This window comes from Chiloscyllium punctatum, chromosome 8 (assembly GCF_047496795.1).
Source record: "Chiloscyllium punctatum isolate Juve2018m chromosome 8, sChiPun1.3, whole genome shotgun sequence".
NCBI classification, from domain to species: domain Eukaryota; kingdom Metazoa; phylum Chordata; class Chondrichthyes; order Orectolobiformes; family Hemiscylliidae; genus Chiloscyllium; species Chiloscyllium punctatum.
Genome location: NC_092746.1, coordinates 72,667,970 through 72,679,992, shown reverse-complemented (window position 1 = coordinate 72,679,992; position 12,023 = coordinate 72,667,970). Strand labels below are relative to the sequence as shown.

General features: G+C 40.0%; 1 protein-coding gene across 6 annotated transcripts in view; it reads left to right on the top strand.

Annotated features, from left to right (window-relative positions):
• akap9 (A kinase (PRKA) anchor protein 9) overlaps window positions 1–12,023 on the top strand; it is a 249,318-nt gene that overhangs the window by 91,954 nt on the left and 145,341 nt on the right. For all 6 annotated transcript variants that reach the window (XM_072575788.1, XM_072575787.1, XM_072575790.1 and 3 more), the window contains 2 exons: window positions 6,174–6,285; window positions 6,447–6,678. In XM_072575788.1, coding sequence (XP_072431889.1) covers window positions 6,174–6,285; window positions 6,447–6,678 — 344 coding nt within the window. The remainder of the gene's footprint in view (window positions 1–6,173; window positions 6,286–6,446; window positions 6,679–12,023) is intronic.

Below are 12,023 nucleotides of genomic sequence, written 5' to 3'. Positions count from 1 at the left end.
GACAGGTCTCTGTGACAAGGCATTCCACAGATTCACTACCTCTGAGAGAAGAAATTGCACCTGATTTCCATCTTAAGCGCAGGTCTGGCAGAATCTATGGAGACATTCTGAAGAAGGTCACTGGATTCAAACCATTATATTTGTTTTCTCTCAACAGAAGTTGCCAGTCATGCTCCGTTTCTCCAGCAATTTCTGTTTTTGTCACAACCTACTTAATCTTCCTCATAAAATTTCTCCATATCCTGGATCAATTGAGTGAACTTCCTGTGGACTACCTACAGTGCCACTGTAAATTCTCCTTGGATAAGAGGACCAGAACTCAACACAGTATTGTAGCTGTGATCTGGTTAGCTTAGTACTTTGCATTTTTCAGCAAGACTTCTCTATTTTTTCACTGTGCCATTCCATTTTAAAATAAGGGACAACATTCAATTTACTTTCCTTATTATCCACTGAATTTTGGCAAATCCCCAAAAACCTTTGCTCCAGCTTTCTGCAGTTTTTCTCTATCCAAATAGCATTCAGCTCCACTGTTTATCCTATCAAAATATATAAGCATATATTTCCCCACATTATATGCCATCTGCCAAGTTTGTGCCCACACACTTAACCGGTCTATATTCCTCTTCAGACTCCTTGTTTTTTTCTTCAGCACTTGCTTTTCCAGCTATTTTTGTGTCATTCACAAATTTGGCTATAGTACTCTCACTTTGCTCATCCAAGTCATGAATATATATTGTAAGTAATTATGGCCCCAGCACTGATCCCTGTGACACACCACTAGTTACAGGTTTCCCCTCTATCTCAACTTTCCATCTTCTATCAGTTAGCTTATCCTCCAGCCCAGCTCTTTTCATATTAAGTAGCCTTGTGTACCATTTTGATATTCAAATGTATTACATGTTTGTCCTTTATGGTTCCCCTTTATGAATCCTGCTTGTTACCACCTCAAACAATTATAATTAAACTGTTAGACATGATTTCCTCTTTATAAGGCCATATTGATTCTGCTTGATTATATTGCTGTACTAGTAGACTCTAACATCTTCCAAATGACAGATGTTAAGCTAACCAGCCTATAGATAGTTTTTTTTGAAAATCTCCACCTTTATTGAATAATTTTCAATTCTCTGGGACTTTGCTGAAATCAGAAGATTCTTGAAAGGTTGCCATCAGTACATCCACTATCTCAGTAGCCATTTCCTTTAGTATCCGAGGATGCATCCCATCGGGTCCAAAGAATGTTTTGGTGTTTAGCTTCATTAGTTTGCCTAGTATTTTTGTTTAGTGTTAGTTGCATTTATTTACTGTCTATCTGTCTGTCTCTCCTCTATCTGTCTGTCTTTACCCAGTCTGTCACCCCAAATGTTCAGAATTTTTGGAATGCTTTTTGTGTCTTCTAATGTAAAGTCTGACGTAACATATTCTGTCAGCTCCTGTGCCATTTTCTGGTTCCCTGTTATTGTTTTCCTAGGTTCATTCTCTAAGGTCCTGCATTCCCTTTGTCTCTTCATTTCTACATTCAAAGAAGTTCCTACTGCCTGTTTTTCTATTACCTGCTAGTTTACCCTAAGTTTATTTTCTACGTTTTTTGTCATCTTTTGTTATCTTTTAAAACTTTTCTCCTGCTCTAGTTTCCCTCTTTGCCACAATGCATGTTTGTTTTCTTTCAACTTGAAACTATCCTTAACTTCCTTAATTGACTATGGTCAGTTTGTCCCTTTCCTGGAATCCTTCCTCACCAGGATATATCGTTGCTGTAGGTCATGAACCATTTTGTTAAACGACTGCTGCAGTTGATCAACTATCTTTTCTCAAGCCACCTCCACTCTCATTCCATTGTGATTACCCTCAAATTTAGGACAGACATTTCTCTCAAACTGTATGCTAAATTTTGTCATGTTATAGGTGTTTTCCCCCTAGATGGTCTTTTACTCTGCAATTTATTAAAACTGCCTCATTACATATTATATGATCCAAAATAGCCTGATCCCTGGTTGCATACGCAGTATATTATTCTTGGAAATGGTCCTGTAAATACTCTAAGAATTCATCCTCATGACTTCCTCTGCCAATCTGACTACTCCTAATCAACATGAGAATTAAAGTCATGTGATTACTATCTTTTTTACATATCATCATTATCTCCTGATTTAATCTTTCTTCGACTGTATAGCTACTCTTAGAGTGCCTATATATTGTTCACACTAGTGTCATCTTTCCCTTTCTATTTTTTAGATCCAGGCAAATGGATCCTGCATCTTCCAATCCAAGATAATTTCTAGCTGTCATATTTATTCCTCCCTTACTAATAAAGCTATCCCACCACACTTTCCTTTTTGCCTGTCCTGTTGAAATGTCACATGCCCCTGCTTTGATCTCCTTGCAATCATGTCTCTGTAATGCCCATAAGATTACACCCATTAATCTCTATTTACATCATTAATTTATTTATTTTGAGTCCTAAGTGCATTTTAACAGTCACTTGTTTTGCCTTTTTCACATTTTGTTTCCTCTTTTGATCCCATTTGCTGTGGTTTTTTTTAGTGCTTGTATACTGCCCTAATCTTGTCCCTCTTTGAGTATAATGACCTAAATGGCTGCTCTGTAATGCTGTGATCTCCTTTTACTTCATATCTCCTCTCCAGAACCCCTCCACTCAATTAACTTAAAGCCTGCTCCACAGTCTAGTTATTTGATTCGCCAGGACACTGTTCCCAACACGTTTCATGTAAAACCTGTTCAACTGAATATCTTCCTTTTACCCTAGTACTAATGTCAATGCCCTGTGAATTAAAACCCATTTCTCCTCTATTAATCTTTGAGCCATGCATTTAACCCCTTTATTTTATTTACCCTATGCCTGTTTGCCTGTGATTTTGGTAGCAAACCTGAGATTGTTACCTTGGAGGATCTAACTGTTCAAAATCTTTCAACAGAACTTTTTTTCTAGTGCTATCAATGTTGTTGGTCTCACCATGGATGACCACATATGGACCTTTCAAGCCCTGAAGAGATGTCCTTAACACTAGCAATGGACAGGCAACCACAGCCTTTTAGTCTTCCACTCATAGTTGCAATATAATTAGAGAGCTAATTATGTTGTCCCTCACCTCTACTAAATGCGTGTTCTCTCCCCTCACTTGAAGAACTTCTTGTAGCATGGTGCTCAGTCACTTAATTGGGAAATAGTTTTAGCTTGTTCTTAATTAAACTACTCTTTCACTGCAACGTTTTGATTTAAAAAGTCCTGTTTAAGGCCAGCTACTACAAAATTAAAACTGCATCCTTCTTCTTAATGCCAGCTACATACTAAGTTAGACTAAACTTTCTTATCAAGCAGTTTTCTTATCTAAACTTTCTTATCAAGCAATGCGTGCAGTCTGTTCTAGTACCACTCATGTTGTTACTGCCTTACAGCAGTGTAGAATACCTGACTCCAGCTGTTGAACCTATAGTTCCATGCACCTTAGAAATGGTTTTATTGGCAAGGTCATAATAAGGGCCCAAGTTACTTGTTCATTATGCTGAAATAGGGTACATCAAAGCCATCCTTGCTACCCTAAATAGATAATTTATTTCTGTACATCGCTGTAAGTCATGAGTGGACTCAAGATTGGTTACTTTTGTCCTACAGAGCAATACGTGAAACTAGAACTTATACACTACTATTATGCATTTGCAAAAAGAGTAGTGTTTGCCATTAAGAGGTTGCTGCTGTCTAGCCAGTAAACAGTCTGCCCATCATACAAATGAGTAATGTGGCATTTGAGTTTCACTCTGGCTCGACATTTAAGCTGTTCAACCCAGAGACTTTCAGATGCCATCAAACATTATACAACAACAAGCATATGCAAAACTCACAACAGTGACCAACATTGGATATGATTCTGCAATTGAAGAACATTTGCATATAATCCAGTGCTGGCACTTTAGGAATGTTTGTTTGGCTCACATTATCGCACATTTGAATGTATTGACAGTTACATATATTAATACAGAGTCCTGTTCTTTACAGAAAGACACAGAAAGACATACTGTATCTGTTTCAACATAGTAAAATAAGTGACAGCCATTTTTTGTGCATTTCATGGAGCAGTACCTTGACCAATCAGAATTAACTTGCCTTGCTTAAAATTTAAACAGAACTTGGCAGTCAACTGCCAAGTTATCTTTTACTGGTGCATTCTCCATGGTGATGACTCCACCAATCTAGAGTTTGTATGCCAACTACTTTCCCCTGCGAGACAGCATAAGTGAGGCTTTTCTTTTACTTTGGTATTTCTTGCAAATTGTGCATGAGGAGAAACTTTGACAAAATGTATCTCTTTTTGCAGCAATCTCTAATAGATTGGTTTAGGATTTGCTATTATATTGATGGAAACTGTCATCAGTCAGTCTTTACTGTGTAAAACGCTAAACAAAATATGGCATGGTGCATCTGCAATGCAAAGTAGTAAGCTGAAAGTTGCTGTCAGTGATGGCTTACTCTCCAAATCGCGGATGAAATCAATAACCAATCAGCGATTTGAGGTCAACTTCAACTTTTTGCTGTCTGGGTTCAAGTCCCACCTGCTCCAGAAGTGTGTAAGAGTATCTCTGAACAGGTTGATTTAAAAAAAAAATCTATTCTCGCTGTTAAACCATTGAAAATGTTAAGTCATGTTGATTAAAGTGTAACTGATCATCTAGATAATAGCATCCTCAGTCATAATTGTTTTTAAACAGCTTCTCTGAGATGGAGACAGTAGTATTGTATGTGTGGAACTTTGTAAGTTGGCAACTTTTTCTTCAGTAGATAGTAAGTGTTTTATTGCATTGATTATGAAATTTGTGCTTTTATCTGTGGCTCCTTTTTTTTTACTGAGTCACTGAATGAGAAAATTGCTGGTCAGAGTATAATTTATTGGCCATTGCTAATTGCACTTAAGATGGTGATGGTGAACCACCAGTGAAGTGCATGTGGTGTAGGTTCACCGACTATTTTTAAGAAATGAACAGCAACATGGATTCATATCAATATGATGTGTGACTTAGAAGGGAACTTGCAAGTTGTGGAGTTTCTGTCCATCTGTTGCCCTTGTTCTTCTCTGTGATCGAAGTTGCGGTGAAAAGAGCCTTGCTTTGCTGCAGTGTATCTTGTGAATGATACACACTGATGTCACTGTGCACTGATGGTGGGGAGAGTGAACATTTGAATTGATAAATGAGGTGCCGATTAAAAGGGCAATTGTATCCTAGATTGTATTGTATCCTCTTGAGGATTGTAGAAGTGGCACTCATTCAGGCAAGTAGAGACTATTCCTAATGTCCTATAAGTAAGCTTTGGGAAGTCGGGAGATGTGTTGAACTTCTGAGCCCCTGACTTGTTCTTGTAACCACTGTATTTATATGTCTGGGTGAAATTAATTGATGGTAGCTCCTTTGACCCTCAATGAGCATGATTGAGTTTACTCTTGTCACGATAGGCATTGCTTAGCATTTGCACAGTGTGAAGGCTATTTGCCAGCTCAAGCTTGAATGTTGTTGAGGTTATGCTGTACCAGTTAAGGCCTATTTCAGCAAAGGAGTTGCTCAACACAGCGAACATTCTGACATCTAGCCATATCTTGGAGGCACTTTCAGATGACCTTGAAGTTGTCAAATTCTGGATTAGTGGTGCTGGAAGAACACAGCAGTTCAGGCAGCATCCGAGGAGCAGTGAAGTCGGCATTTTGGGCAAAAGCCCTTCACTACAATCCCCCCCCCCCCCCCCCCCACCCAACCTATCACCTTCATCCCCTTCCCCACTCACCTATTGTACTCTATGCTACTTTCTCCCCACCCCCACCCTCCTCTCACTTATCTCTCCACCCTTCAGGCTCTTTGCCTGTATTCCAGATGAAGGGCTTTTGCCCGAAAAGTCGATTTTGCTGCTCCTCGGATGCTGCCTGAACTGCTGTGTTCTTCCGGCATCACTAATCCAGAATCTGGTTTCCAGCATCTGCAGTCATTGTTTTTACTTAGTTGAAGTTGTCAAAGTTGCTATCTAAATTATAATGCTATGTATTAAATATAAAAAGATTTTGAGAGAATGTAATCACCTAGAAATTGAAATTAACAATTTTAAAGTTATGGTGTCAGTGTATGTGCTATAAATGCAAAACCTTGTTCCTTTTTTTTTGTAATTGCAGATTGAAGACCTCCAGTCTGCTTACGTAAATTTGCAATTGCAAAGCCAAGAAGAAAATGCTAGTTTACGAATGCAGATAGAAAGTTCACGTGCTAGTTCTCAAGACCTTAATGGTATGCTATGTAACTTTATTTAGCAAATGAATGTACTTGGAGTCAAAACTGTAATTTGTAAATGTAAAATAGCAAAGTGTACTGGTGTGAGGGAAAGTAAATTACAAGCTTGCATCGTTAATTGAAGGAATGCACTTTTTTTATCTGCCTGTGTTGTTTAGATCTTAAGGAGCAGTTGCGGGTCCGGTCAGCTCGGCTTGAAGAGATTGAAAAGATAAAGCTGGAATTTTGCCAACAGAAAGCTGAGTTAGAGAACCAGCATGTAGAAGAACTAAATGATCTGAGGACTTCTCATGAACAACAATGCAAAGAAATGGAGAAGAAGTACATTGCAGAGATTTTCTCTCTGCAGGAAAAACTACAGAATTTAACTAGTTTACTTTCTCAGTGCAGGTATGAACCAATTTTATTCACTGTTTGAAATAGAATATTATGCCTTAAAACATTTAGGGGAGTATGTTCAAGGATCAATACAAATCAATGTTTTTAGCATTGTGGCAACGTCACTGGTGTCTAATTCACTGATGTCCTTTATGGAAGGAAATATACTGTCCCTACCTACTCTTGCTCACTGACCCCTAGTTTGGGTTCTTCCACAGCCACTCAGCTTCTGACTTCCTTACAGTCTTGGTTCAAACATGGTCAAAAGTGCTGAATTTCAGAGGTGAGGTGAGATGAGAATGACAGCATTTGATATCAAAGCCACATTCAAACAAGTCTAGCATCAAGGAGCCCTAGCAAAGCTGAAATCATTGGGAATCGGGACAGAGTTTGTGCTGGTTAGAGTCATATCTGGCATATAGGAAGATAGTTGTGGTCATTAGGGGTTAGTCAGCTCAGTTCCAGGGCATCTCTGTAGAAGTTCCTCAGAGCTGTGTCCTATCTCCAGCTGCTTGATCAATGAATATTCCTCCATCATAAGATCAAAAGTGATGATTGCACAATGATCAGCAGCATACATAACTCTTCTGATACTGAAGCAGAACATGTTCAAATGCAGTAAGATCTGGAAAAGCACAGCAGGTCAGGCAGCATCAAAGGAACAGGAGAATCAACGTTTCGGACGTAAACCCTTCTTTCGGAAGGCTTATGCCCGAAACATCGATTCTCCTGTTCCTTTGATGCTGCCTGACCTGCTGCACTTTTCCAGCAACACATTTTTAAGCTCTGATCGCCAACATCTGCAGTCCTCACTTTCTCCCTGCAGTAAGATCTGGACAATATCCAGGCTTGGGGCTTACAAGGGCAAATAATTCTTGTGCCACACAAATGCCAGGTAGGGATCATCTCTAATAAGAGACAATCTAACCACTGCCCCTTGTTATTCAGTGATGTTACCATCACGGAATTTCCATTATCAATATTGTGGGTTGCCATTGACCAGAAACTCAACTGGACTTGCCATATAAATACAATGGCTACTAGATCAGGTCAGAGGCTAGGAATACTGCAGCAATAACCCACCACCTTACTCCCCAAAGCCTGCTCACCATCTACAAGGGACAAGCCAGAGTGTGATGGAATACTTTCTACTTGCCTGGATGGCTGCAGCTCCAAGGGCAGTCAAGAAACTAGGCACCATTCAAGACAAAGCAGCCAGCTTGATTGGCAGTGTATCCATAAGCATCCACTCCCTCCTCCACTGACATTCAGTTGCAGTAGTGTGAATCATCTACAAGATGCACTGCAAGAATTCACCAAAGAGTCTTAGACAGTACCTTCCAAACCCACTTCTAGTTCCACCGAGAAGCACATGGAAACATCACTACCCGCAAGTTCCCCTCCGAGCCACTCACCATTCTGACTTGGAAGTATATCACCATTCGTTCACTTTGGTTAGGTCAAAATCCTGGAATTCCTCCCCCACCCCCCCAAGGACACTGTGGGTCAACCTGTAGCACATGGTGTGCAGCGGTTCAAGAAGACAATTCATTACCACCTCCTCAAGGTCAACTAGGAATGGGCAATAGATGTCAACCTGCCAGTGATACTCACATTCCATGTGTGAAAAAAGAAGGCTGGACGTTGTGAGGGTCCAGACTCTCAAGGGTGGGGCTGGCTCTGAAATACTATCTGATGCCATCTGAATGACCTCTGACTTGGTCAACTGCAACAAAGCCAAAGGAAAGGAAAGCAAAAAATAGAACCAGGTGTGACTCAGCAAATCCGACCCTGTTCAGCTTGTGAAGCCCTGTTTATAAACATATGGGGTGGGTGCCAAAATTAGAACAAACCAGTAAAACACAGAAAGCTAGCACAAAGGTACAGCAGGTAATTGGGAAAGCTAATGGGATGTTGGCTATTGCTTCAAGGGGGTTGACGTATAAGAGTAGGGAAGTCTTACTGCAACTGTACGAGGTGCTGATGAGACCACATCTAGAGTGCTATAAGCAATTTAGGTTCCCTTATTTAAGAAAATCATTTATTTCATTGGAGACAGTTCAGAGGGTTCACTTGGATGATCCCTGGTTTGGAGGGACTTTCTTATGAGCAAAGGCTAAGTAAGTTGGACTCTACTCACTGGAGTTTAGAAGAGTGAGAGGTGATGTTGTTGAAATGTAGAGTTCTTAAGGGGCTTGAGAAGATTTTTCCCCTCGTGGTTGAGTGTAGGACCAGAGGGGATAGTCACAGAATAAAGGGTGACAATTTAAAAGTGAAATGAGGAGGAACTTCTTCACTGAGGCTTGAGCTGACAATTTCTTCTGAGGGTTGACAGACTTTGAACTTAGAGTCAACAAGCTGTACAGCATAGAAATAGATCCTTCAGTCCAACCCATCCATGCAGAATAGATATCCTAAATTAATCTCGTCCCATTTGCCAGCATTTGGCCCATTTCACTCTTTAAACCCTTCCTATTTATATGTCTTTCAGATGCCTTTTAAATGTTGTAATTGTACCAGCCTCTACAACTTCCTCTGGCAGCTCATTCCATACATGCACCACCTTCTGAGTGAAAACATTGCCCCTTTGGTCCCTTTTAATTTTTTTCCTGCTCACCCTAAACCCCCATGGTCTCTTGTCTTGGACTCTCTCACCCTGGAGAAAAAATCTTGGCTATTAATCCTATCCATACCCCTGATGATTTTATAAATTTTGATAAGGTCACCCCTTGGCCTCTGACGCTGTAGGGAAAATAATCCCAACCTATTCAGATTCTCCCTATAGCTCAAACCCTCCAACCCTGGCAACATCTTTGTAAATCTTTTCTGAACCCTTTCAAGTTTCACAACATCCTTCCCTGTAGCAAGGAGACCAGAATTAAACACAGTATTACAAAAATGGCCTCGTGAATGTTCTGTACAGCTACAGCATGACCTCCCAACTCTGATACTCAGTTAACTGACCAATAAAGATAAGCATACCAAACACTGCCTTCACTAATTAATCTCCACTTGGAGAGACTAAAATTAATCAAAGGTGATCACTGGGTTTTGTAAGAGAGAGGTTATGTCTAACAAGTTTAACAACTTTTCGAGTTGATGGCTAGGTGTGTATGTAGAACATTTACAGCACAGGAACAGACCCTTTGGCATTGATGAGGGTAGTGTAGATAGTCTACACAAACTTTGATGGGGCTTTTGATAAGATATTGCATGCTCGTCTGGTTAAGAAGCTATGAAATGATGGAATTCAGGACAATTTGGCAAATTGGATCTAGAACTGGCTTAGTGGCTTCAAGCCAAGGATGATCGTCAAAGGGTATTTTGTGACAAGAAGCCTGCATTGAGAGGTGGGCCACCAATTTTGGTTCTGCCTCCTTTGCTGTTTGTTGATATGTTAACAATCTAGATATGAATGAAGAAGGTATGATCAGTAAGTTTGCAGATGACAAAAATGTTGGTGATGCTGGTAAGCCGTGAGGAAGAAATCCCTAAGCTATAAGATGACATAAATGAGCTGATCAGTGGCAAATGGAATTTAAAAATGAAAAGCCTGAGGTTATGCTTTTCGGGAGGGCCAACAAGGTAAGGGAGCACACATTGAATGAAAGGACCCTAGGAAGTAGAGAGGATCAGTGGGACTCTGGTGTGCATGTTCATAGAGCCTTGATGGCAGCAGGACAAGTAAATATGGTGGTTAAGAAGACATATCAAATACTTGCCTTTGTCAGTCAAGGCATTGAATACAAGCAAGTAGGTTATGATGGAGCTTTCTGTAATGTCAGTTGGGCTGCGCTGGACACCTGTGTACAGTTCTGGTTGCCACACTATAGGAAAAATGTGAGTGTACCAGAGAGGGATGTTGCCTAGGCTGTAGTGATTCAGCTATGAAGGGAAACTAGATAGGCTAGGGTTATTTTCCTTAGGTGAGAGAAGGCTAAGGGGAGAGCTGATCGGGATGTACATAAATGAGGTAGATAGGCAGAAATATTTCCTCTTAGAAGGATCTGAAACCAGGGAGTATCGTTTTATGGTAAGAAGCAAGAGGTTTAGAGAGGATTTGAGAAAAAACATTTCACCCATAGGGTTGTGGGTGTCTGGAATTCACTGCCTGAAAAGATGGTAGAGGTGAGAACCCTGAAGGTTTTTGAGAACCATTTAGGTGAGCAGTTGGAATGCCATAGCATTAAAGACTATGGGACAAGTTCTGAAACGTAGGTTTAGAATTAAATGAATGATGATTGGTACAGATGTGATGAGTTGAAGGGTCTCTCTCAGTTCTGTAAAATCTCTAAGTGATCAGTTCTCTCCTTCCAGTCTCCAAATAAATGATCAGCCTACTTGATCCTGAACTAGCTATGGCAAGTTGCGACCTCTATACCCCACTTAGTACTTGCTTCTGACATAATTGACTTTGGGTATGCTGAACCTGCCTTCTCTCCACTTAGCAATTGGTGAATTGTCTGATAAGCCAAACCTACCCGCTTGAGGCTCAGTGATTGGCCAGAAGCCTCTTGGCAACATCAGCAACTTTTAAAACATCTTGAACAGCTAGTTCTTTGTTCGCCAGCCCTCGTGATTAACTAGACAATTTCTCAATTTCTGTGCAACTACCCATATGGTGTATTTATTACAAATTTAACAACAACCTCAGTCTTATGAATTTAATATTTCATCTTATCGAGAAAACAATCTTCCAGGTTTTTGTCTGTTCAGTTCCTTTACATAGTATAGTTACACCACTTTAATCATGTTCCAGGCTTAGAATCAAGATTGCCAGAGTTTAAGAATTAATGATTACTGGAACCAAACTTCACGCCAGACCTTAGAAGTTAATACAATCAGTTGATTTCCACTTTACAAATACAGCATATTCCACATCCATAGCCTGCTTCAGACACTTACTTGACTCAGTCATTTGTTAGTTATAGACATCACTTCCCCTTCACCAGATTTCATACCATTCAGAAGGAAAATTGCCTATAAATGTGCCTGATTAAATTAGAGTCAATGGAAATCAGCAGGAAAGCTTTCTGTACTCTTTGGGTCATTCTGAGAACAAAGGATGATGGTTGAACAAGTTACTGAAGGGCAACAGTTGCACAGGAACATCATATTTTTTCACTGTCACTGAATCAAAATCCTGGAACTTCCTTTCCAATAGCACATAGGTGTATTTGTACCTCCATGCTCTGTAGTGTTTCAAGAAGGTAGTTACCACAACCTTCTGAAGAGGGAGATGGGCAAGTAATCCAGAGTTCCTAGTTCATGATTTGTGGGCACTAGTTCAAATCCAACTACATTAGCTGATGGAATTTAAATTCAGTTAATCAATCTGGAATATAAATCTAGTTTGA